Raw genomic sequence first — 27,647 nt, 5'->3', positions numbered from 1 at the left:
TACAGACCATTCTAGCAATACCCAAACTGTATGTGCACATCTATATTTCAGTTAGAAACTTACTCCCTCTTGTATGAAGTACCCTAATGAACTCTTTCTGCTGCAGCCTGTAAATCTGGAACAAGCTAATCCTCAGGTTTGGTCCCATTCGTCTACCTCACCTAAGTCATAAACTCAGGGGTGGGCAAAATGCAGCCTGAGGGCTGGATGCAGCCTACTAGGCCATTCTATCTGGCAGGGCCTCAAAAAATTTAGAAAATTTATATTTATCTGCTCCTGACTGCCTGTCATATGGCCCTCAATGGCTTGCTAAAACTCAGTAAGCGGCCCCCCGCCCAAAATAATTGCCTGCCCCTGCATTAGGTACTTCATAACTGCATTAGTGAGACAAGGATGCATCTCCAAAGATGCTCCATGTATTAGCTATATACTTATTCAGCTAAATCCTCTCAGAACCAGAGCTCGCTCTTCCTCTCCCTCTCCCTGTATCAGTAACTGTCTACCCAGTTCCTTCGTTCTAGTCCAGTGCCCAGAGTGAGACCAGTGAACCAATTCTGTCACAATCAATAGGCCCGTAACAAAAGCCAGGCTGAGATATTAAAATATGGACTATGATTTAAGCCTAAATCTCATTTGTAGCCCATCCTGGGGTTAGCCCTGTTCATTTTTCAGTGCATTCTGTTCCATGCATATTTGAATATTTTAAGCTGCAGATGCAGAATGTACAGACCATTATATGCAATTTTCTTCAAGGCGTATAATGAGGTAGGATCATGCCATGAGGGCTATTAGCATGTTTTTGCAAAAATTTTGCTCTTAAAAATACAAAAGCAAATATTGAGGGCTGCATTTGCCAAGCAAGGACAAAAGTCACTACCAAAGGCCTCAAATGGAAGAAAGAAAAAGAGAAAATGCTTGGGGACATTCATAGAAGAGAGGAAAATTTCTCTTTTCCTCTGTTTACATTTACTTTCAGTTGTATTCACCCCATTATATGCACCATGGCTCTCTTCAGCCTCGCAGAAACCTCTCTCCTGGACATTAGTAAAGGAGGTCTCAATTTGGCAAATAGCCATGGCTAACAAAGTCAAAAAAGGAAAAATGCATATGGTATGACTGACAAATCTAGCCTGTGCCACACACCAAGTTGTCTTCTGCATGCCAGGCCAAACCAGAAAGAAACACAGATAATCTTCAATATTTATTCACTAGGAAGAAAAGGAAAGATGAAGGACTTACCTTGTTCACCCATCATCAGGTGCGAGAGGCCTTTGAGAAAGAGAGAGAGGAAGTGAAAAAGAAAGAACAAAAGAAATAAAGAGAAAGACATACATACATATATATATATATATATATATATATATACACACACAAATATATATATACACACACACACACACATATACACACATGTATTTATAGCAATCACTTATGCAATCTAATACGTCCTGGTATTAGTGCTCACATACTTCCAACAGGCTAAGTATGGATATCATCAACCATCATGCACACACACACCACTGCTTCCCAGATCAAACAGGAAAGCTTACATCAATCACAGGTAGAGAAAAATCTGATGTCAGTTGTAAGACTGCATACCCAGATAGTTACGTGTCTCAGGGGATGCTTAATTGGACTCATGTTATGTAAGCTTCCAGTGAAAGCCATGTGAATTTTCTAGGGAATGGCTCTCATACTCCTTGACAACCTAAAATCTGGGTACAACCCCTTGAGCTGGTCATTTAGGACTGAAGTTTGTGCTGATCAGAGAAAGGGAGGCCAGTATACTGCTATGGCTGTTCTAGATTAGCCAATTGTGTTAACTGCACGTACACACACACAGCTGTACTCATTCATGAATGCAGCAGCTTCAACAGATAATTTTTAGGAGTTAATAATCACCTGTCAAACCTACTAATTAAAGCTCAGAAGACCAGCATCAGAAGCAGATCTCAGAGGGACTTGGAAAAGAAATCTTGAAGCCTATTTTTAGTACCAATCCATTTTCTGTTCTTTGCCATTAACTATTGGAGATATGTCTCCAAGGGACAATGTGGGAATAACCCTAATGCTAGTCTCTGTTAGTCAGGGATGAAGCAGCAAGTGGTACAGCCACCCATCAGTGCAAGAGGTCAGAGGCCAAATCTATTTGGGGAAATGAGGCAGGAGTGATTATTTCAATTACCTGCCCCTACTTTGTGAGAAACAGTAGACCCCATCTCCAATAACTTCATTTTGGCATAAACCAAAATCTACTGCCAACCCCAATGAAAAAGAAACAATCACCCCCCAGCTGCAAACATGTTTGTTGTGCAGTTACATTTGTTGTGCAGTTACATTTGCCCCAGCAAGCCTATCTCATGTGATCCTCAACTGCTCTCATCCAGCTTTTCTGAACTTTCACTTCTTACCTTCTCCCCATCTCTTAAACAGCCCTGTCTATCCTGGAGATTCAGCTTGCTAGACCTGTGCTAACATGCACATAAACCCGCAAACACCTATTTAGTTCCATTCATTATGGACGTCAAACATAGCTACTAATGGTTCGTTATTTCAGGGGGACCAAAAGGCCAAGTGAGTCTATTAGAACGAAAGATTTTTCAACAAGCAGCACGATAAGTCTGAATTTGTTTATTTATATCTTTTGTAATTTTTCCCCTTGTTCTGGTGCAGGATTTGAAAGTCCAGATTAGCCCAAGATGATGTTCACCCACAGAGAACTCCATGCCAGATAAAGGGATTAATAACTGTGAAGTCTAAGGAATGCAAATATCTAAATGTTCTTGAAGATTATTGTGGATTTAGAAAAACAATCACAAACACAGGATAGGTTTATAAAGCATTTTTTTTTTACTATAAATAGCCAAATCAGGTTTGTTTCAATGGGACATATCCTTTTTTTAATTAGAAGACATGATCTAATTCTATAATTTGACTTCATCAGGGAGTAGTGGTAAGTTTCTGGCTGCATTTTAACCCATTAGTACCAGTGGGCAAGTGTCATGTTCAGATGAACACTCAAAAAATCTAAGCACATAGCCCAGGGTTGCCATGTAACTAACTACCTGCAATGATACCCAGAGAGAAGATACAGACCTTGACTCCTCAGCCCTTCACCATGTCAGAGAAGAGGAAGGCAGTGGCTAGGAGCTGTTTGACAGATCACCTGACATGCCTGGCACAAAGCACAGGGCATCTGGAGTGAGGAAAAAGCTGGTAAGGAACTCCCTTCCAACACTTTGATAGGCCTAGATTCTAGTGTTGTCCTGCCGGGAAATATTATGTAAAAATGATTTCCTAAAGTGATTTCTGCCCTGTTCTACTTCTGGTCAAATTCAAAATACAGGAACAGCTTATCATACTAGATTTTTCACCTGATTTTTTAGTCCCAGCTGGACACAAGAAGTGCAGAGATCACTGTAAACTAATGGCCAAAAGGAAGCATTTTTCTAACATGAAGGAAAAAGATTGGGACAGACTGCAACACAGGCAGACAGCACAGCCAGGTTCAAAGGGAACTAGACAAATTCATGGATTAATAGTTATTTATAGCTGTTGAACAGAGCAGTTGAAGATATTTCCTCTGGCCTCTGTAAACCAATAATGACAGATGCCAGGGAGATAATGAATAGGGGATAGATCACTTTAGATATATCCAGTTCAATGCCCTCCCTCTAAAGCATCCATCTTGGAGACAGGATATTGGGCTAGATGGACCAGTGGTCTGACCCAGTATGGTACTTCTTATGTTCTACAGGGGAGAGAATATTTGTTATTTGTTCTTGTGGTTTGTCCTTCTATAGTCCTTACTCAGATCTTTGTTTTGTAAACAGAAGGCCAAATATTCCCAACCCTAAATAATTATTTCTCTCACCTGAAAGTATTCATTCCAAGCAAATAAAAGTTAGAGGAAAATATGAGTGAAATCTCTAGTTCTCTCCAATACACCATGAATATCCAGGACCTTCAAGCTCTGGGGTCCTAAATTTGTCCTACCTTCCATTTACATGTGTACCAAAGAGCTCTATTAGTTATGCTAAAAACAACAGTGAAAGAAGGCTGAACTGATATTGGAGTCTCTTTTGAAAGATCCAAATTGTCTGTTACCCTATTTTCAAGATTTGTCAAAATACATTATATTTGAGATGTCATAAATTTTTGGAATACAAAAACCAAGGTCACCCCAATGTGGTATGATAACAGATCTAAAAAGGATGTGTATACTCCAAGGTTTTAATACAAGAGGTACAAGAAATTTGCAAAGCTGAAAAATCAGGCTAGGTTTTGCCAGACCTCTAGGCATCCATGCAACCATCACTATGGTATATAGGCATCATCCACAAATGTCAGTAAATCTTTCAGCAGTCTTAGGCTGCAAAATCTCAGGGCTGCAAAATCAGGCAAGGTAGAAGTGGGAAAGGGTCACATAATCCCCTATGTGCCAAATGCCATATTTTCACACATCTAGTCTTTATTACAACGAACTATTTGTTTTATGTATGTGTCCCAGTGCTAGGTTAGTGCTTGTTAAAGTCTATTCAGTTGACTGAATTGAAATAAGAGCCAAATAGAGAATGACATAAAAGGGAAAAATTACCGTATTTACCTGAAAAGAAGATGACCCTGACAACCCCCTCAATAATTAGATTTTACATAAGGAAAACATATAAATTTGTTGTAATTTTCCAGGTACGTAATCTAATTATTGGAGTTTGCCGTCCCCCTCCCACTGCTACAGCAGGGAAAATAAATCTGGGGGTTCAGACAACCCTTTGCTTTCTACTTCCCCCCAACTATTTCCTCTTACAGCTCCTTCCCCCTCCCCCTTCTTGTCAGACACTGCTGTCCCTGAATACATGGAAGTGAAGAGCAAATTAAAAAACAATAACATTGAAATTAAACATGGCTGTAGCAATTTGCATATAGTACCTATGAACTTAGTTTATCCAGGACTGATGTAGATTACCATGCTGCACTAACCTATCCTTGTGGTAGGTTCCCAGTAGCATCTCGGCCTTTTTGGCTAAGATCAAACGTGCATTTTTTGGCACCAAGGGGAGGAGCGCCTGGTGAGGGCCATCCCAGCCGCAGCAGGGGAGATCTGCATTTTTGGCACCAAGGGGAGTGTGTCAGGGCTGCCCCTGGCTCTCCTAGTACCAGCCCGGTATTGCAATACCTCCAGGTCCAGTGCCAGTTCCCTGGGGAGGGAACACCCACCCATTTTTTTAAGGGCCACACAAAAAAGCCTCCCATCAGCAAGTTTTCCCAATATGCGCTGCGTTTTATAGTCATGCTCAGTGTTGGATGTTTAATTACCTTCATACTTGGTTTCCATTACTGAGCACATGCTGCTTTTTGAAGCAGTTTTATGATAGATAACATATTTAGTGAGGTTTTCTGCATGTGATTATAAGCCAAGGGGCTATTCTCCCCATGCTAATTGAGGGGGGACTCATCTTGTATTCAAGTAAATACAGTAGTTCAGAGAGAATCGCTCATTTCTTGTGAACAAAGATACGTCCAAGCTACAATTTGGGTCTGAATGCAAACTTTTCCAAACCCCCCGTGTATTTGGATCTCAGCATTGCCATCACAAATTGAATGCGACAGCCCACTATCCTATCTCCAACAAGGGCTAGTAGGAAATGCTACAGAAAAAAGAGGTATGTAAAAATGCAATAATGCACAGTTATAGAATAACCAGCCAGCAGAGGAAGCTTATTTTCAACCTGAAAGAGTTACTGTTTCTCTACTTCTGAAAGCAAGAACTGAGTGACACTGAGGGAAAAAGGGCACTGTTCCTGAGGGAAGCCCACAGTATCTTTCTGAATGAATGATCTATTCTAGAGCAAAGAATTATACCTCTGAAAAAAGCAGTGAACCAAGCCTGTTTAAACTTTCTTCCATCAGAGAGAGTATGCGCTCACACAGATGAACCTGCATGGAGCCTGTATTTGACATGAAGACAAAATTGCTATGGTCTGGGACCTGGGACATACTGACCAAAAAGTTGAGCTTCTGTTGTGTCCTAATAGGGATCTCTGCCTATCGCTACTGGCACTTCCTATTTTGGCTTGGGGGTACTGTGGATTTTTCAAACCTGCTTCAGAATCAATCATTTCTGAAAGGTTAATTTTTTTTGACATTGCAAAATAACTTTTCTAAGAACTACATTGGAAAAAAAAAATTAGTGCCCCATTCCACTTTCCATATCAAAGCAGAGAAATTAAATAGTGCTAATTGCACAAAGTGCCAAGGGCCGACATTGGATTCTTATGAAGGCAGGAGAACATTTTTAAAAGTATCTTCAGAGCACAATTACATGAAAGAACAATGTAATTAAATAGTGGCCCTCCTGTTTAAGGACTTACTAGGGGCACTTTGCAGGGTGGAAGAGGTAATGATGGAAACCTTTCTAAAAAGATACATTTTCAATCTTAGTACTTAAAAAAGGGAAAAAAAGGAAAGCTACTAAACATAAAGGATTGGGGGAGGGTACAAATTCAGCTTTGAGTGACAAATGATTGAAGCAGTGAAGGAAGATGGAGTCCTTTTGTTCCAGTTAATTATAGCTTGTCCTGTTTTATTGGGCCAATGCTACTGTGGGAGGCTGGTTCCTTTATATTGGCTGAAACAAAGGGACGGCTGTGGAACTGCTACATTATGGCCAGAGGCCTTAATTTTCACCTTTTAATGGCAGTGCCAGTCTGACAGCCCTGGACCTGGAAGCACTGCAAGTATAAAAAGAAAGTATAAAAAGAGTGTATCCTGGGCAGCAGCTGGGCAAGCTTCTCCACTGTCAGACCTGCCAAGAACCATCAAGGGATACCCCTATGAATGACCCATTCATTCTCTATGACCCATTCAATCAATAGAGGTGCCCACTGTGATGTGAGTATAAGACATGGATACTGTACTTTTGGAAGCTCCACTGCTTCAGGATGTTGAAGTACCTCTTTTATAATGGAGTCAGATGGAGAGTTCAACTAAATCAGGGATACTACTAAAATGCTGCAGCTGTGTAGGAGAAGTGTACCCCAGAGAAGGAGGTATCCACTCCACCACTCTTCCTTTCCCTGTTCTCTATACAGGTGAACTTTTACAGGGAGCAAACTTTTTTTCCTCAGCCTCTCACCCTAGGTCCCCTTATTCCCATTTCCCTCTAATGACAAAAAGATGAAAAGGTTCCCTAGCTTTCAATGTAGACGTTCTCATACCCAAACACCTTGAAACATGGTAACTCTTCAGACCCAAAGAGCAAGACACAATCCCATTAGAATCTTGGGGCATCTCCAAAAATGCATGCACCCCAGACATTACTACAAGTGTGTCACTCTCAGCAGGACATACAGCTGGGATGCTGATGGGAGAGGGACCTCCAGTCTGGAAGGAGAGGACATAGTGTAATGTAAGGTGGAATATTCTTTTCAGGTCTAGGTTTCTGATGGACAGGCCAGTTCTGCACAGGTGAGCTGAGCTCCCAGCTTCTGATGTATATGGTGCTGCTACTTTTCATAGCTGGGCAAAGCTGCAGCACGGTGCAGAGAAGAGTCATTCTTCTTTGATTCATCAAGAATAATCACAGTAGCAAAGAGGCTCCTTATAGGGCCTAGCCCTACAGTCGGCTGGGAACTGAGCACAGTTATTGTAGCCTGAGGCCCACTTCCAGTCCAATTACACACAACAGCTGTGCTATTTCCTCTCTTCCGCTCTCTCCCCTCACTCTTCCAAATGTTCCCAGGGTTGGAATTAGGCTTTGTCACTGTCTGGGGATAGTGGTTTCAGAGGCAGAGCCAGGTTCAGCGGCACCTTTTCAGGGGGCCATGGTCAAGGACAAAAAGAATAGGAAATAAATGATGCAGATCACAAATCCTTGGGACAGGAATGCTACATAGGCAAGTGGATGTAAGAGCATATGAACATATGTAGATGAGTATACAAGAGGCTGCAGACACAGTAAGAGGCAATGTGCAAGTGTGAGTGGCTGAGGATTGTGTTTTGGGAGCTTGCAAATGAGGAGATGTGTGCATCAAGGCATCTTGGAAGAACTGGATGCCTTCAAGTCGGCAGGCCCGGATGAGCTCCATCCGAGGGTGCTGAAGGCACTGGCCGACATCATTGCAGAGCCACTGGCGGGAATATTCAAACGTTCGTGGTGCATGGGCCAAGTCCCGGAGGACTGGAAAAGAGCCAACATGGTCCCCATTTTCAAAAAGGGGAGGAAGGAGGACCCGGGCAACTAGAGGCCAGTCAGTCTCACCTCCATCCTTGGCAAAGTCTTTGAAAAAATTATCAAGGCTCACATTTGTGAGAGCCCGGCAGGGCAAATTATGCTGAGGGGAAACCAGCATGGGTTCGTGGCAGGCAGATCGTGCCTGACCAATCTAGTCTCTTTTTATGACCAGGTTACGAAACGCCTGGACACAGGAGGAGGGGTGGATGTCGTATACTTAGACTTCAGGAAGGCCTTCGATACGGTATCCCACCCCATACTGGTGAACAAGTTAAGAGGCTGTGACTTGGATGACTACACAGTCCGGTGGGTGGCGAATTGGCTGGAGGGTCGCACCCAGAGAGTCGTGGTAGATGGGTCAGTTTCGACCTGGAAGGGTGTGGGCAGTGGGGTCCCGCAGGGCTCGGTCCTTGGACCGATACTCTTTAATGTCTTCATCAGTGACTTGGATGAGGGAGTGAAGTGTACTCTGTCCAAGTTTGCAGATGACACAAAGCTATGGGGAGATGTGGACACACCGGAGGGCAGGGAACAGCTGCAAGCAGACCTGGCCAGGTTGGACAAGTGGGCAGAAACCAACAGAATGCAGTTCAACAAGGAGAAATGCAAAGTGCTGCACCTAGGAAGGAAAAATGTCCAGCACACCTACAGCCTAGGAAATTACCTGCTGGGTGGCACAGAGGTGGAAAGGGCTCTTGGAGTCCTAGTGAACATGAGTCGTCAGTGTGACAAAGCCATCAAAAAAGCCAATGGCACTTTATCGTGCATCAGCAGATGCATGATGAATAGGTCCAAGGAGGTGATACTTCCCCTCTATCGGGCGCTGGTCAGACCGCAGTTAGAGTACTGCGTGCAATTCTGGGCGCCACACTTCAAGAAGGATGCGGATAACCTGGAGAGGGTCCAGAGAAGGGCCACTCGTATGATCAAGGGCCTGCAGACCAAGCCCTATGAGGAGAGACTAGAGAAACTGGACCTTTTCAGCCTCCGCAAGAGAAGGTTGAGAGGCAACCTTGTGGCTGCCTGTAAGTTCATCACGGGGGCACAGAAGGGAATTGGTGAGTATTTATTCACCAAGGTGCCCCCGGGGATTACAAGAAACAATGGCCACAAGCTAGCAGAGAGCAGATTTAGATTGGACATTAGGAAGAACTTCTTCACAGTTCGAGTGGCCAAGGTCTGGAACGGGCTCCCAAGGGAGGTGGTGCTCTCCCCTACCCTGGGGGTCTTCAAGAGGAGGTTAGATGAGTATCTAGCTGGGGTCATCTAGACCCAGCACACTTTCCTGCTTATGCAGGGGGTCGGACTCGATGATCTATTGAGGTCCCTTCCAACCCTAACATCTATGAATCTATGAATCTATGAATCTGACAAAGACTGAATGTACACATGTGCAACAGAGACAATGTGGTGTGAGTGGGCAGGTGTGAAGCTAAGAAGCAGGTACAACTTGGTATCAGGGCATCTAAGAATTTGCATGCAAGCCTGTCTAAGAGAGTGTACATTCAAATATGGAAATGACTGACAGCCGTGCACAAAAGTATGTGCATATGAAAATGAATGTACAAGCGGCTTTAGGGGTACAGGTATTTATATTTTTTTCAAAGCTGTAGCCTTGTCCCATCCCTTCTGGGAGCAGGGAACTTCAAATGGCTTGAAACCTCATTGAAATGCTAGTGGTGCTAGCAGTATGGAGTTCCCCTCCAGGAAAATTGGGTGCAGTATCCTGGCATCCTGTATTCTTCCAGAGGTGGTTATTCCCTGTATGCAGGCAAGGTTTGATTCTTTCTTAGGACCTAGAATACCTAGGGCATTTCCACAAGGTCACACTTATTAATTTAAATGCAAACTCTAATCATCTGCAAAGCTGTGAGAAATGGCTGCAAGGCTGTCACTATAAACAGGCCCAGAGCATCTTCCCTAGGGAGGTCCAAGTAGGTCTCTCACCCAAAGAAGAGGAGGTAGTGGGTGCGGCTCTAACCTGCACAATAACATCAATCCCCTTAATCAAACATGACACCCATCTATCCTTCAGATATTCTCATAGGAGGAAGCACCTTGTCAGATCTTCTTTTCTATTAGCCTGTTCTTGACAATTTATTCTATTCTTTCAAGGCTCACAGACTACTGGCAAAAAGCAGGAAGTACAGGGGATGCAATGACTATCATGCAGAGGAGACTAACAAAAAGATAGGGTCCCTATTCTTGCAAGACAGTCGGCTATGCCCTGTCAAGTCACCATTAGTGTTCACACCATCAAAACCTAATAACACCATCCATGACAATCATACTATTCATCAAAGGATCTCTAAGTGCATTGTGAAGGTAAGCCAGCATCTGACCCCTTTTTTTTGGTGAACTGAATGAAATATCTACTTATGAACCAAGCTAAGACCTGACAAACTCATTTCCCTTGTGCAGTGTGTCAAGCAGGATGGGAAGCTGGTTCTCAGGAAGACAGTGGTATGCCTGCTGTTAGCCATTGTTCCAAAAGGATGCCCTCTTCACAGCCAGGAGACCTTATGAAAACACGTTTCATGTTTAAAGCAATGTCACTGTTTTCTTTAAGTAAGATTTCCCTGCACCTGGTAGGGCCTCTGCTAAAGAGAAATCTGGGAATCATGTACTTCACTGCAGCCAGCAAGAAGCCATTCAGAAAGATCTTGTTTTACTGGGGAATTAGTTCTAGCCAGTGTATTCAACAAGTCAAATTAATCAATTAATCAATGGGCCCTTTACAGCCCTTCTGCTGCCTGTGGGTAAATAGTTACATTAGCTCATAAAATCCCCAATTTGTCTTGCAAACAGTGAACGGTTAAAATGGCTGCTTGGCAGGGGCCCTGGGCTCCAATCTCTGAATCCTGATTGGCTGGATCATCCAGTAAGAAAGCTCCAGGCATGGCCAGACACACAGAAACCAAAGATCTGCATCTTCCCTTATTGTGTGCAAGGAAACCTGTTCTGTTTGAAGGCTACCCAATTCTGAGCAGCAATGTTAGTGCAGTGTGAGGCTTCATTTTTTCAAAATAGTCATGTATATCAATCCACTCTTGGATGTATATCAATCCATGACTCTTATTGGGTCATGATGACATGAACAATAACAACATCCACAAAGATTACAATATTCATTCGAGAAGCTCTAAGCACGTTATCCCATCTGGGAGTAGATATGTATCAGAGTTCAAAATATAGGGGCCAGGCACATATCTGAATGAGAATACAAATGTGCAAGCCTTCTAGAAAGAGTGATGAGAAGAATGTATGCGAGAGTGTGTAAAATTCTGGGAATAAGATCATGAGAGCAGGGGGAAGGAGAGTATGCACGCCTCCTTGCATGAGCCCATTGTGAGAGCATCCACAAATGAGAGAGGACTACAGGACAGGGGAGCCCAATCAAAGAGTACATGGAGAACCTACACAGGAAACAGCACTTTGCCCTGTGAGTGTGAATACTTCCTCCGTTCTCCAAGCCACACACAGCAGTAACAGTGTGGCTCTGATCCTGTTGCCATGTTACCATTGTCTGGACCTATCCTATCTGGCTGTACTCTGTAGTCTACTCAAGCCAGAGCAGAAACTGTTGCTTTGCAAGGCAGCAGTCGTTCACAGTGCAGAATGTTATCACCAGTATGTGAAATGGCCAATCTGCAGTGAGCCAGTGTCACCAAGTTTCAATCTTCCTTCACAGCCACGGGCACAGATGGCTTCAGTACATAGTGGAGAGGGCTATAACCCCAGACTTCTTCCATGCAAGTCCCAACACACCTGACTTCCTAGGGCAGATAAAGCCTTAGCTCCTGTTTTTCCTGGTTGCTGAGGAAACTGGCTGTTAACATCTGTGGATGCATTCTGTGGCATGCCAGGGGCTATGTTTGCCACGAGGCTCGTTTCAAGCTTCTAATATGCACTTGCCGTGTGTGAAGACACCTTTTTTGTACAGACATGCAAAATACCGGGTGCTTTTTGTCAGTAAATAGGGTACCAGTGAGAGTGGTTTATAAGGTACTAATGAATGGTTTACAAAGGCTAAAAGACAGGGGAATTTATCCAAGCCACTAACTGGCTTGAAAAAGTGACTGCAAACTCTAATTATTCAATGGTTGAAAAAGAACAAAAGAGTACGTGGAAGAATGTTCAGGTCCAGTCCTGGCACCATGAGTTAAAGGGAGATTTGTGTACAGCTTAGATGGAAAGAACAGACTCCCTTAGCAGCCATCCAAGGTACTGGCTCCATTCAAGGCAATGGCCAGACTAGGACTGGACTCTCACTTTGAGTTTGCTGACACAAACATATGCCAGTAAACCAATGGAGCATTTGGGTGCGAGGTCAAAATCAGGGCTCTTGCCTGTAGTAGCAGCAGAATGGGACTATGGAGCAAGGCACTTCAGACTTTGGATCAACATCCTTTGGCAGCAATAGACAAGGGATTCATACCCCCATCAGGGATGAGACAAGTGAGCTGGGAAATAAATGAGAATTGGAGTTCTCTGTAGCTGAACATTTCCATGGGGCAACCCCACCAAAAAATAAATCCCAGCCCCTAAACACTTCATTTTTTCTCTCAACTGATTCATTCACACATTATAAACAAAGGGACTGCCAAGTGAAGTTTCTACTTATTTTTTTAAAGGAGCTTACAACCCACAGTCTGACGAGAACTGTTCCCACCATGTTTTCGTTTAGAAAAAAAGAAAAACAGCCTATGTGCATGTTAATGGAAATCTTCACATAACAGCTTTTGGCTCTGGGACTAACACATGGAGCAGACTCCCACTGACAATTGAAACTGACTGGTCTAATTTCAGAATCCCAAACTGCATGAAGGTAAAAATCATCAATCAATCAATCAATCAATCAATCAATCAATCAATCAACAAACTGTACAAAATAGCAATAATACAATAAGCAGTCTCTTATTGGACAATATATTTTTAAAGAAATGTGACTTTTTTTTTTATCTTGACAGTGTCCCTTTAACTGATCAACACAGTTTTGTCCTCCAAAGTGGATCTTGCAATGGAATAGCTGTGGAGGGTGCCTTGATTTAAAGGCCTTGCAATTCAGTCCTCCAGTTCTCATTATGAATATTCCCTCTGCACAGTCACAGATTTCCACCCACTCTTGCTGCACCCCCGCCCCCCCAAACACCCATCTTTTAGCTCAACAAATATGACACTCACCTGGAATATGATTGACATCTGTCGAGGTGTTTTCATGGGAAGCAGAAGGGAGGGAAGGGGGAAAAAAAGAGGGAGAAAAAGAAAAGAGAAAAGAGAGAAAAGCATTAGAAACACCACACAGCAACTCAGCGTCCTTGCATGGAAATCAATTTCATGCAAAACCAGAAGTAACTAGGTTTGTTTGAAGGCCATCCATCCACAGCCAAGTGCCCACCCATGCAAGGGAAAAGGGTTTGGCTCCCCCTCCACTGTGCATGTAAAAATGAAATCCACTGTCATATCTGTCCGGAGAGAGAGCTTCTGGAATCAGATAGAATGAAGCCACACTTGTTCCTGCAAGAATATTAGTTAGAATATTCTGTGTCTCTTCAAGCACAAATGCAAACGAACAAACCAACCAACCCCATGAGTCTGCAGCAGGCTTTGTACTTCACATAAATTCAAGCAAATTTTCAGAAAATGGAAAGGAACCTGCTCCTCTTGAAGAGAAGTCACTTGAATTTATGACCAGTTGCAGGGCTCTGAACAGTCCCAAAGGCCTAGGAGAAAGCCTGTCCCTTTTCATTCTACCTGCCCATTGTTCCAAGGGACCATCCTTCATTGCAGACAGCACAGTGTGTGAGCAAATTGGCTCTTCCCAAGATGCTGGATTCAGACCAAATGCCATTCAATATTTGTCCCTCCTTATGGCACAAGACCACTCTGCCCATCAATCACATTAATACCACAAATTAGTCCAATAAAAAGGAGAGGAACAGGGAACTGTAAATGGTTGTATCCATCACAGAGCAGGTACACCATAGGAGCCACAATGTCCACTTTGGTACAGAGCCCATAAAGTCCAGTGAACACAACAACAAAGAGATTCCAACTTATTTCCCCCTTTTTTTTTTTTACTATCTCTAGTTTAGTCCCATTCTACACAATTACTGTTGTCATAAAACTATTAAGGTGAGCCTCTTAAAACTCCTCTATTTGGATGGGAGTAGAATCTTCCAAGGAAATTCAGAGTGCTTCAGAAAGTAGTGCTGACAATCAACATGTGGCAGCCTTCCCTGCAAGCCTGTACCTAGGGGTACAAATAGATGTCACTAAATGAAGCAGATCAGCTGTTCCAGGCTGTGCCCCAGGACAATTGATTCATTTCAGTGGGTGACACACATTGCCAGTTGTCCTGCATCAGGCAGGGGCCTGATCCTGCCAAACAAAGGACAATACATTCCCTGCTTGCAGAGATGTACCTTGGGGAATCTTCAGGCCTCACCTCTGTAAGCGGAGAAGGCCAGGATTCCCCACTCACAGATGTGTGCTGAAGATTCCTCAGGGCACACCTCAGCAAGCAGGAAACTTCAGCTTTCCCTGCTTACAGAGATGCACCCTGGAGATTCCCTAGAGCACATCTCTGTAAGAGGTGAAAGCTGGACAGTCACTTCCGGGACCTGAGGAGCCCAATCCTGTACAGAAATTCCTGAGGTGCACAGAATCAGGCCCCTCAAGCCCCAGTAGTGCCTGCCAGGGGCAGCTGGAGAGCATGGGGAGCTCCAGGCTGCCTGCGCTCTTGCGCCATAAAGCTAACAAATGTCTGCTGCAATAAAGAGGCAAAACTATTACCACCTTTTTTCTGGGCCACAAATTTTGGCATTTGTGGTGTGACAAATGGCATGAACACCTGTTTGCTTTCTCTTTGTGCCATCATAAAAGTTATGTTAGCACAAAAAGTGACGTCTATTTATACCCTAAGCCCAGGCCCCTGTGTGGTGATAAAGACGCTGTGGTGCTAGGATAACCATTTTTCAGATATGATGTTAACCACCTGTGGTAGTTCAAGCTTCCAAGGCATTTCTCCCACAGGACTGGCAGTGTGCTATGCTGGGTGCCTTGGCATAATGCAAACCCTCCACTTTCTGTCAGCTTCTCTATTCCCCAACCTCTCTCCTAAACTGTTGGGATGTTGCAAAATGTTGTGACTGCCACGTGCCATCCATGAGGTACCTGAATTTCAAACTGTCTTTGGGATCCTTTGAGAATCACCATACATGACACATGAGAGACTCATCAAACTGTTCTAGCCTGAAGAGCCAATAATCCAAAAAAGGCAACACAAAGAAGGGAAGGAATGCAGACCCAGATCAAACCATTTACATTGCTTAGGTTACACATCCTAACAACCTATCAGTACCCAAGCTGGACCCAGTATTTTGACATGTCCTTTTTAACATAGAAGGGTGAGTTATTTTAAGCTGTTGACAGAGAAGCAAGAGGAGACGTTTGGTCCTGAAAGGTCACTAGGGAGAAGTAGGAAAAGTCATTTGTACAGAACAGAGCATAGAGCGTGGCAGGGAGAGAGATCAAAGACAAGGGCATAAGTGCAGAGAGAACCTTGATGTGAGTGCAGGGAGAGTGTACTGCAGGAGAACAGTGAAAGACACTGGGGTGGTCTGAGCTGGGAGATTATGAGAGGGAATCTGTGGTAATCTAGGAAGATAACTGTAGCTTTCAGGAGTGAGAGGTTAGAGCAGCGTAAGGTATCACAGTTACTGCTGATGATTCAGGAGCTGCATCATGAGGCAGGCACACAAATCCAGTTCCAAGTTCTCTTCCTCTCATGAACTTCATCCCAAACCAACTGTTCAAATACATGAACAGTCACAAAGACTGGCTGACATGGCAGCAGACTTTGTTATAGCCAGCATTGCACTGTCCTGAGAATGACATCTATGAGCTCCATTTTGGTTGGGATCTCCGATCTGATATTACCGGATTCTGTGTATGGGCCTAAGTGGAGTATGGGATTGGAAAGGAGAACAAGAATAAAACATATGAAGTAAAAAGAGAAGGGGCACTGGGCTGATTGCCACTTTTTGGAACAGCACTTATTTAACTGCATATTAATTAAACACAGGGAACAACGAGGTGGCAATGGCTGTACAGAGCATCACCAGAGTGTGGTCTCCAAATACATCAGGTACAAATGTGATCAGAAGGAGCAGTCAGCAAGGGGACCTTGGTTTATGAATCACAAGTTACAAATTGCTTTACCAGTGCTGCTTGCCTAGGGCTTGTCCTCCTACCTAACCTATTTCCTCCCTGAACCCTCATTCCTGGCCAGCATTTTAGAAAGCCCTTATCATTCCACACAGAGAAGATGCACTAAAAAGTCAAACATTTACTCCACAGCAAGACCTCTGTAGTTGTGATTTTGGTAGCACCCCACAGTCACTACAGGAATTTCCTATTCTAACTGCAAAGGGAGAGTGTTGCAGACACCCCCCCATGTGGTATTTGTTGGCAAATGCTAGTTTTTAATCAGTGAAACTGCTTAGATTTTATTTTACATAAGTTATTTTATTTAGTTTTAAAATGTGTAAGAGAGTTACTTTCTATCTAAAAATGAAAGATGTTCACACGCAGCCTGCAAGCCCTCACAAGACACCCTGTGATACCACACCAATGAATGTGCAGCTGAGTTCTGGTATATAATTAGAATTGCTGCTGTCCAGCTCATATCTGCAGAGTAGACAATCTTCAACAAGGGGACTCACTAGTAATAAACCAATATATTAAGCTCAGCACCCAAGGACTGCCTCATACTGCATGTGGCTCAGTACTTGGAAGAGGCCCTTCAATGTCAGGAAGAAAGGATGAAGGTGAAGATGACATTTTTAGAATTGTTTTGCATTATCTTGTGTCCTCACTTTGAGACATTCTGTCATTGTGCTCAGAACCTAGAGGCCAAGGGCCAGATCCTATTTTACCTTTTGGCCTCTAAGTGGTACTCAGTATGTATGGGGGAATTTACACCTTACACTCAGACCACACTAAGCACTTAAAACACAGCAGTCTGCACGGTAAAGCTCATTAATTCGTGCTAAATGCCCTCTGAGTATCTCAAGGTTCTGCCACTTCAGGCAAGAGTTAACTCTGGACTTGCGCTACCTAACTCTTCAAGTTAAATTTGCTTTATAGAGATAAAATGAGCAATTTGTAGTTCTCCAGCATCTTATGCATTGCTCCCAGCCCTGCTCTCCTCCCAGCAGGACTAGAGCGGGGGTATCCCAGCCCCTAGCAATGCCCCTGCTCGCTAGCCCTCTAGTGGCAAGTCGGAGGTGTGCAGGCAAGAAATAATATTAAAGTGTGACTAACAGCATGTGCCAACTTAAACAGTGCTTAATGTTCCACAGGTTTAATAAATGTAACATGTAACTTCACCCTGACAGTGTGGTCCTACTCCATTCTGCTTGAGTCCCTGAAAACATATTAACACAAAAGGCAAATGGGCCTCTCCACTACTGATTTTCATGACTTAGTCTTAAAGCAAAGATAATGGCATATTACAAACTTAGTCACATTAACAGTTTTTCTGGGACTGAAGCCATGTGGAATAAGACCCACACTTAAGGACCTAAGTCCATTTTGATCTCTAATGGGTGACAGGCTCTGTCTTAAAGACCTTTTTATTTGGTTTGGTTTTAAAAGAACAGTACTTCCACTTCCTCCCTCCTTCTGCAACACAAGCTCGTCTTCCCCTCACCTGTGTCTCCTACCACTGACAGCAAGAAGGCAAAGCCCTGTCCCATTCAAAATACAAAAGACAGAGCCCACAGCAACAGAAAAGCCCAGTGACCACAGGACTCTGTCCCATGTGGCTGGAGGTTTATCCACTTCCTCTGGTTCAGAGCACTTCAAACAAAAGAAGGTTTGTCTGTCAACAAAAGGCCGGGCAGGGTTTGCTTGATCCTATACACAAGGGCCCATTTATTGCGCCTTTGTAGATGGCTGAGCTGCAAGCCGGTGCTGTTTGCTTTTGTTCTTTGATGCTAATAGCTCAGTTGAAAGACAGATCAGCGGGGTTGCTGCCTTTGTCAGGTGCAGCCCCAGCCATCTGGGTGGGGCAAGAAAGGAAATAGGAGGATGAAGGGGATAGGGAGGAACAAAGCCAATTCTGTTATACCAGTGTCTGCAATCAGAATGTCTGAGGTATTTTATATTTTATTTTTTTATATGAAATTTAGCACCAGTGAATGATGCAGACTTGAGACCTGTGGAGAGCAAAGGACAGGTACAGATTAGAGAACCTAACAGGGCTTCCATATACACCAGCGCTGCCAGCAGACCTCAATCCTGAGTCAGAGAGACCCATTTCAGAAGAGGAAGTCCTGTTGCCATGGCCCATTCAGTCTTTGTCTTTTTTGACATGCTGCAGACACCTGTCTTCTCACAGCTAGACTGAGACCCATCGATCCATTTCACACAAGTCACCAAACAGCCGTCAGATGGGAACAACTTGGGCTGAATGGGAACAAGTGACTTAAAACTGAATGCGTGTGTCTCATATTACAAATCACCTGAGCCCTCCAATGTACACCTACAGGGTTCTCAGATTACTCTGTCTTTGTATTACAACCAGTGGAGAGGTTTGGAGAGCAATTCAAGTATTATGTGGGGAAAGATAGCAGAGGTTGTGAAACAAAGAGGGAACTTGTTCAAGGTGATGCCTAACCAAAAGAGATCCTAAATTCAGGCATAAAATAAGTGTATTCCAAAGAATAATTACTCCGTACTCATTAAAAAAAATAAGATTGAAACCTGCCTTGCCCCTCACCGCACTGCAAACAGAGTGGAAATATACAGACATAATTCCATTGCCCGAGGCTCATATGGTCAGGAACTTTCAGTTACCCAATCTGATTGGCTGACTTCCCCCCTGCTAAGATATATATGAAAGTATATCAATCAAGGGACTAGACTGATGCAGTGACAGCTGCCTGGGATGTGGCTTGAAAAGATATATGCTGAGCAGGTCTAGGCTAAGCCATCATCAAGGAATCTCCAGGGTGTTGCAGGAAGTGATACTGGCAATTCAGAAGTGGGTACATTCCCTTTTAACTTGGTTCTGATGCATATTTTGGATTAGAAGGACAAATCCAAAATTTAGATGACTTAAGTCTCACTTTTCCTGTGTCAAAGTGTTAGACCCAGGGCTCTAATATGGGCAATATCATGCTGCCACCTTAACCCTGCATGTCCAAGTGGACCTGGCAGGTTGTTCCCTTTCTGTCCTAACACATTGGGCAACATTATTGATGCAGTGGGAAGAAAGGTTGCAAAGTAGCATAGACCTCTCACATTACTCCTCATGGTTCAAATCCAACCATGGGTCACTGATGAAAATGAGTATTTAAATATCCACAAACTTGATCAGTCTGTGTTAAGCTCACAAACTTGTTTGGTCTGTGTTAGCTGAGCTCTGCAACAGCATTTATTCTGAGCTCTCAGGCCAAAAATCTTGGGATTGTTGTCTGTGCCCACAATAGAAAATCCGTGTTGCTTACATTGACATTTTGGCTCCATTAAGTCAAAAGGATTTTTTCCATTGACTTCAACAAGGTCAAGATTTCATTCTGTATGTTTGTTCAGCATCTCCTCCCCAAACATCAGGACCAGATTCATCTCTAGTGCTTTTCCACTGATGGAGAACTCAATGGAACTCAATGGAGTTCAACTAGGATAAATTTGCCAATGCTACCAGGGAATATGATGGCTGTTACTATGCTGAATGCCAGTCACTGGGAACTTCATGATTACAGCATACATAGATTTATCATCCCATTTCAAATACCCAGGTCCTTAATAATTGAGCTAATGAAGAACTTTTTTTCTCCTGTCAGCGTTGTACAGTCCTGATGCTACCCAGGAAAAAGTGGTAACGTACATACAAGTACATTCATTAGAATTGATAATATTTCTGTCTTGTCTTTCATCAGGAAGGATCTCTTAGGCTTTAATGTCTTGGAAGTAGCTACTCACTTGGACATTTTATAGCACTGCATACGTTTACAGGCCTGGGCAAATAGTTAATAATTGGGCTCCCAAAGCACTTCATTCATTGTGATTATAAGAATCACTCATCAAGTACTGAAATGGAGCCGGGGCTGAGGTGCAACACAGCAACAGTTTAACAGTTTGCAGCAATGCTACACAATAATTTGGGACATGAAGAATATTTTATACAGCTGGATAAGTAAGGGCAATTTAGAAAGGCAGAATGGAACCCTTCTATAATTTGTCTTGACACTGAGATTAGCTTCATCTGCCCTTGCTAAAAGTGAGGTGGGATTTTTAATGACCACTAGCAGTCAGCAACATAGATTTAAATTTCATCTGAATGAGGTCTGATGTGCATGGCTCTTTCCCACCCTTCTTCTGCTTCCATCACCTTCAATTTAAGGTGCTGAGCAGTCTGAATGTATCATTTATGACAGTGCCCTCTGCTGAGAAGAGCATCAAACCTGCTTATTCTTGTGTGAGCATGTCACTCTGTAGGGTTGGAGTGAGGCCATAAATCAGTAGTTTTCAACCTTTTCAGACTCAAGGTACCCTTCATTAAACTCAAGGCACCCCTCAGACAATGCCAGCTCTTAATATTCATTTGTTCTTTGACTACAGAAAAGTAGGAGAGCAATACTTTTGCTGCCAAAAAAAAAACTCCAGACGACCAAAAGTCAGAGTGTTTTTAACACTCAGAATTCTCATGTGAAATCTTGAGAGTGTTGGTTGTGCTCATGTTGGCCTAAGGACATAGGCAGAAAAGGTTCTTTGGGTAAAGGTGATATCTTTTATTAGATCAACTAAATAGTGGGAAAATTGTTCTTTCCAAGCTTTCAGGTACAAACACTCTTCTACAGGCAGAGGGAGTCACCTCCCTTTCCCTGAAGAAGGGCATTTGTACCTGAAAGCTTGTAAAGAATAATTTTTCCAACTATTTAGATCGTCTAATAAAAGATATCATATTGACCCTTGTCTGCCATTTGAAATCTCTGGATTTATCTTGTGAATCATAGATTCATAGATGTTAGGGTCAGAAGGGACCTCAATAGATCATCGAGTCCGACCCCCTGCATAGGCAGGAAAGAGTGCTGGGTTCAGATGACCCCAGCTAGATGCCTATCTGACCTCCTCTTGAAGACCCCCAGGGTAGGGGAGAGCACCACCTCCCTTGGGAGCCAATTCCAGACTTTGGCCACTCTAACTGTGAAGAAGTTCTTCCTAATGTCTAGTCTAAATCTGCACTCTGCTAGCTTATGGCCATTATTTCTTGTAACCCCCAGGGGTGCCTTGGTGAGTAAAGCCTCACCAATTCCCTTCTGTGCTCCCATGATGAACTTATAGGCAGCTACAAGGTCGCCTCTCAACCTTCTCCTGCGGAGGCTGAAGAGGTCCAAGTGCCCTAGGTTCTCCTCATAGGGCTTGGCCTGCAAGCCCTTAACCATACGAGTGGCCCTTCTCTGGACCCTCTCCAGGTTATCCACATCCCTCTTGAAGTGTGGCGCCCAAAACTGCACGCAGTATTCCAACTGCGGTCTGACCAGCACCCGATAGAGAGGAAGTATCACCTCCTTGGTTCTGTTCGTCATGCATCTGCTGATGGACGATAAAGTGCCATTAGCTTTTCTGATGGCTTCGTCACACTGCCGACTAATGTTCATCTTGGAGTCCACCAGGACTCCAAGATCCCTTTCCGCTTCCGTTCCACCAAGCAGGTCATTTCCTAGGCAGTAGGTATGCTGGACATTTTTCCTCTCTAGGTGCAGCACTTTGCATTTCTCCTTGTTGAATTGCATTCTGTTGTTTTCTGCCCATATGTCCAACCTGTCCAGGTCTGCTTGTAGTTGTTCCCTGCCCTCTGGTGTGTCCACTTCTCCCCACAGTTTTGTGTCATCCGCAAACTTGGACAGAGTACACTTCACTCCCTCGTCCAAGTCGCTGATGAAGACATTGAAGAGTATCGGTCCAAGGACCGAGCCCTGTGGGACCCCACTGTCCACACCCTTCCAGGTTGATACCAACCCATCCACTACGACTCTCTGGGTACGACACTCTAGCCAATTCGCCACCCACTGGACTGTAGTCATCCAAGTCACAGCCTCTTAACTTGTTCACCAGTATGGGGTGGGATACCGTATCAAAGGCCTTCCTGAAGTCTAAGTATATGACGTTAACCCCTACTCCTGCGTCCAGGCGTTTTGTAACTTGGTCATAAAAAGAGACTAGATTAGTCAGGCATGATCTACCTGCTATGAACCCATGCTGGTTTCCCCTCAGCATAATTTTTCCTGCCGGGCTCTCGCAAATGTGAGCCTTGATAATTTTTTCAAAGACTGTGCCAAGGATGGAGGTGAGACTGACTGGCCTATAGTTGCCTGGGTCCTCCTTCCTCCCCTTCTTGAAAATGGGGACCACATTGGCCCTTTTCTAGTCCTCCGGGACCTGGCCCATGCGCCACGAGCGTTCGAATATTCCCGCCAGTGGCTGCGCAATAACATCAGCCAGTGCCTTCAGTACCCTTGGATGGAGCTCATCCGGGCCTGCCAACTTAAAGGCATCCAGTTCCTCCAAGTGCCTCTGCACCATCTCAGGGTCTACGCTTGGTAGTCTGGCATCTTGCTGCTGCCTCTCTACAAGCCCAGTGAGAGACTTGTCTTGCCCCTCACTTAGAAACACTGAGGCAAAGAACTCATTGAGGAGTTCAGCCTTATCCCCCCTGTCCGTCACCAATTGCTTATGCCCATTTAGTAGAGGTCCTATTCCACCCTGGGCCTTCCTTTTACTCCCTATATATCTAAATAACAATTTTTTGTTATCCTTAACTTGGGATGCCATCCTCAGCTCCATGGTAGCTTTGGCCCGTCTAACTGCCTCCCTACAAGTGCTAGCAGAGGAGGTATACTCCTCTTTAGTAATCTCTCCCTGTTTCCACTTTTTATATGCCCCCCTTTTAGCCCGTAGGCTGCTCTGGATTTCTCTGGTCAGCCAAGGAAGCATCTTGGCCCCTTTCCCCATTTTTCCCCGCATCGGGATTGTCTCCCTTGCACACTTAAAAGTGCTAACACTGTATCAGCACCCCATGGTACTCTTAAAAGGATTTCAAGGCACCCCAGGGCACTGTGGCACCATGGTTGAGAGTCATTGCTGTAAATCCTAACCATTTTAGAGAAAGTAGATTTTCCTTCATCTCAAGTAGTAAGGACCTGAACTTTTTCCTTGCCAGCAATCAAGTTGCCCATATAAGTATGTTGTATGCTATAACTAGCAACTGTGACATCTCTATGTAGCAATAGATTCATTATGACTTCCTGGGCCTTCAGAGTTTTCACAATAATGTAGCTTAAAGGGATCAACCATACCTCCTGTTTTCAAGAAACAACATGTAGAACCCTTTAACCCAAGTAATAGTAAAAGCAGGGGAGGAAAAGACCTTAGAGAAAGTGAATTTGCAATAATCTATTTAATTAACTCCCTATCATTACTACTATTAGATAAAGCTGCTCACTGATTTCTTGGCTTTTTAAAGGAAACTGGAGGAATTATCACCCTCTACAGCTTACTCTGACACACATGCACAGACACACACACACTCCAGAACTCTGGCCACGGGGCTGGAAGAAAGCCGATTGTCCTGTAGCACACAAGTAACAAAAATCCAATCTCAACGAGTGAAATTTAATTACTTGGTGCCCTCCAGACAAGCTGCTGAGCTGCACTTAAACCTCCTGTGTGCATTGACTGACCAGTGCAGGATGAAGCTGGCTTCTGTTTTTGTTTTGTTTTTTTAGATGGTACTGGATACCCAGAGAAATGGATACTTGACCCTCCTGCCACTTCACTGGCTTCCTCCTCAACTCTCTGCGCAGCCAGCTGCACACCCCCAGGCTGTACTTATTAAAGACCACATGACTAGTTCCAGCTAGTGGGATTGGGTACCACTGCCAAGCAGTGGCATTGAAGGATGTGGCAGCAAAACCAGATTTAAGTTTCAGCTTCAGCCTTGGGTCATCTGCACTGGTCAGTCCATGCAATGAGGATTTTAAGTACAGGTGCAAACACATCAGTAAGCCTGTCCATCAGCAAGGAACTTACAGAACAACCCAAGTCAGACTGTCCACTGCAGGAATTGGAACAAATCTGTGTTTTCTTGTCAGACATCAAATTTGAAATACAGGTGGTCTCTGGACAAGTCAGCCTAGCAGCATCCCTGTCCATTTTAAGCTGGCAATTGCTCTGTGGTTCACTGGGCTTAACTTTAGACACCAACTCCTCTTTTCCCCTGGTTCTTATCCCTAAGCACATACAAGACCTCATCAGGGTCATCCACTACCCTAAATCCAAGTGGGTACTGACAGTTCAGGATGCAAAACCATGGCAAGCTATAGCCCATATGAAAAGGGAATTCTCTAAGCTTAGCTCAGATGTTATATCACAAGAAAAGGGGAGTAACTCATAAAATGGCTTGAGTACTATGGTAACGGGCACCACAGAAATGTCACACACAAAGCCCTCTCCATAGACACTGCTATTTGCTATCCAATCCTGCATGCAAGCACACCTCTCCAAACAAGGTGTTCATCACATTTGCTAGAAGTAACACATACCCTCTGCCACATTTCCAAAAGCCACCTAACTAAAGGGGAGAAAAGAGACTGCATTACATTACACCAATATCTGAAGTATTTCAGCTGAGGTAACATTTACACTGCTGGGAGATAGTGTTTGGGACTATTCTTACCAAAACTTTCATATGCTGTAGGCAAAGCAGAGCCTAAAAGAAGATAGGTTTGGGTTTGATGGATGGTCTCTAGTAGTTGGGAGAAAGAGAAGTTTTCATCTTCCCTCCCCCAAGTGAATCCCAGTTTGGATGGAACAGAAAACTAGAGCCTTTTAAAATCTACAAGTCTATACCCTTCTTCTTTGTCTGTGCCACTTTGTTAACATCTCCCGTTCATTTTCTCCCATGCAACCTCCTGTTCCTGGAAACACCAGTCTCTCCCACCCTTCATTCAGCTACCTCCTCAGAACAGAGCCTTCCACCAAGCCCTTCAATAAATAATTGGAGCTAAACTTTAAGTTCTTACAAATAGCTGCACCACCACTGTATGCCTATAGCTGAAGCTGGCTTTCCAAAAGGCCAGTCTTCTCTCTAGCCCTGACTCCAACAAGGCTAAACCAATTGGTATGACAGGTCAATGGCCACTCCTCACACTAAACTCTTGTAAGCTTGAGGCAAATCACAAAACAGGTGTTAGAAAAATAGAGGCTAGTTTCTCTCCAGAGATTAGGTCCTTCTGCATCATCCCATCAGTGCATTGAGGCAGAAACTGGGTAGATCACCCAAACCATTCTCCCATACCAAGAGGTCCTTAGCTAACATCACCAGCTCCTACCCCAACCTCAACACCTCTTTTTATTGCCAGCAAAGCAGGTGTGCTGGAAGCATACAGGGCTAGAAGGACCATGGGTGGAGGGGTGGTAATAACCCCCAACTAGCAGATTTTTCTACTGCGGTCATTTCCAAATGGCATATATTAGAGAAGCTCCATGGCTTCTCTAAAGTGAACTAGCCCAAATATCAAGAAGCTAAAGCTGATTCAGTTGTGGCCTCCTTTACCTTTCTACTGTATCCAGAATATTTGGCCCATGATGTTTCCTATGATCTGCATTGTCTGTCATGCTGATACAAACTAGACCTCTACCCAATGTACTCCAGGTATAAGAATGATGTTACTTCTGTTTAGGGCCTGTCAAGAGCTGAACACCATCAGCCTCTCTTTAACCCTGCAGGACTGAGCCCCAACAGTATAAGGTATTAGGGATCAAGGACCTTCCTATTCATGTTTTCATATCACACCATCATCATGGTATCTGAACACCTTTCCTCGATACACCAACTGATTGAATAGCAGATGCAAAGTGCTGTAGCTATGATGATGCAGAAAATGTATAAGAGGCAAGGGTTTTTTTATGATACCTTTTAAGGAACTAAATGTATAATTAACTGACACTTGTCATACCTGGTGCCTTCTCCATTCCTCTCCCCAGGGGGAAAAATACAGATGTGCTTTGTTGTTCTTGCTATTATGAGTTGGAGAAGAATGACTAATACCTGAAAATGAGTAGGGGCAAAATCTGAAGCAGTTCTTAGCTCCTGTGGAATCCAATGTTGTTGGTCTTTTATATGTTCCATACAGTGCTCAGTAAATTGCAATACAAAGAGAACAAGGTGTTAACATGGAAAGAGTTAGAGAGATGGAAGAAGTGCTGATTAAGTAAAGAAAGGGCTGCTAAAGCCTAGAAATCGGCCGGGACTCTAATCTATTTGCTGTACCCAGCCTTCAAATTAATAAAACAAATCCCTCGGTAAGTCTGATGGAGTTATTAGAGGATGCTAATATTCCCCCTAGAGTAATCTGAAGAAGCACAGCTGTTGCTGCAAAGATCTGTGGCTAGCTGCAGGGGTGGAGGGATCCCAACAATCCCACCAGATGACTCTTCCTTTCATTGCTGTGTGTTTCTGTCCTGCCTGCTCAGGAAGCAATGGGAAGCAGTGGGGTGATAGAGAAGACTGACAGACTGTCACCCTCACCTCTGTTGCCAGACTTATTTTACATGACAGAAAGATTTTTCATTTTGCTGTTCTGTGACTTATGCCACCTGAGCACCTTCCAGCTCAGGAAGGGACCAGGGTACTGAATCATGATGGGGAGGAAGGTCCAATCCCACAGGGGCCTAGCCACTAATGTGAAAGCACTAAAGCTGAAGCAGCTTCAGCAGAGGGTGGCTGTGCACTGTGGGGGGAAAGAGGCATTCTTTGCTCATTTAGCAATGGCACTTACTCTTTCCTTATGCAAACGTCTACCTACAACCATCCGCAGGGAGAGGGGCACCTTAGCCAATAAGTGAGATCCCATAAGTGATGAAGTATCATTTTGTTACTGTGCTATTTTGAAGTTCTATCTAGCATCATTTTTATCACCATTGTCATCACCTCCAACTCATAATGATGTTCCCACCATTCCCCCAGTATCTGGCCTCCATGGCATACATTTAGCCCATTAATTCCCTCAGACACAAAGGAAGAAAACGTCTACACCCTCCCCCAAAATGATTATACCTATTTACTTCTGACGGATCAAATTAAAATAGTTTCTTTCCTAAGAGATAATCACCTTGTGGTTGTGTTACTTAGTTCTAAAGGAAAGACCTTTGAGAAGAGACAACCATGGCACACATGTAGTATGTAGTAAGATGTGGGCTTAGACTGAACTTTGACCAGGGTGAACAGCACTGCTCAGAGCCCTCCTGCTATACACACAGTTTCTCAGCCCAGCAAATTAGAACCCAGCTCCACACCATTTACTGATTAGAAAATAAAAACTTAGGTCTTGAAATTGGCTTG

At 43.9% G+C, this 27,647-nt stretch overlaps 1 protein-coding gene and 1 non-coding gene across 2 annotated transcripts in view; one reads left to right on the top strand and one right to left on the bottom strand.

The window, feature by feature from the left end:
- Nucleotides 1-27,647, bottom strand: part of LOC102570703 (neurexin-3) — a 127,378-nt gene that overhangs the window by 6,718 nt on the left and 93,013 nt on the right. Inside the window, exons 4-6 of the mRNA XM_059721350.1 lie at nucleotides 13,418-13,435; nucleotides 1,240-1,269; nucleotides 971-1,078 (exon numbers count right to left, since the gene is read on the bottom strand). Of these exons, the coding sequence (XP_059577333.1) occupies nucleotides 971-1,078; nucleotides 1,240-1,269; nucleotides 13,418-13,435 (156 nt within the window). The remainder of the gene's footprint in view (nucleotides 1-970; nucleotides 1,079-1,239; nucleotides 1,270-13,417; nucleotides 13,436-27,647) is intronic.
- Nucleotides 5,003-5,198, top strand: LOC132248903 (U2 spliceosomal RNA). The gene has a single exon (XR_009460382.1). It is a non-coding gene; the product is annotated as a U2 spliceosomal RNA (small nuclear RNA).

This window comes from Alligator mississippiensis, chromosome 2, assembly GCF_030867095.1.
Source record: "Alligator mississippiensis isolate rAllMis1 chromosome 2, rAllMis1, whole genome shotgun sequence".
Classification (NCBI taxonomy): domain Eukaryota; kingdom Metazoa; phylum Chordata; order Crocodylia; family Alligatoridae; genus Alligator; species Alligator mississippiensis.
This window is presented reverse-complemented; position numbering and strand designations above follow the sequence as displayed.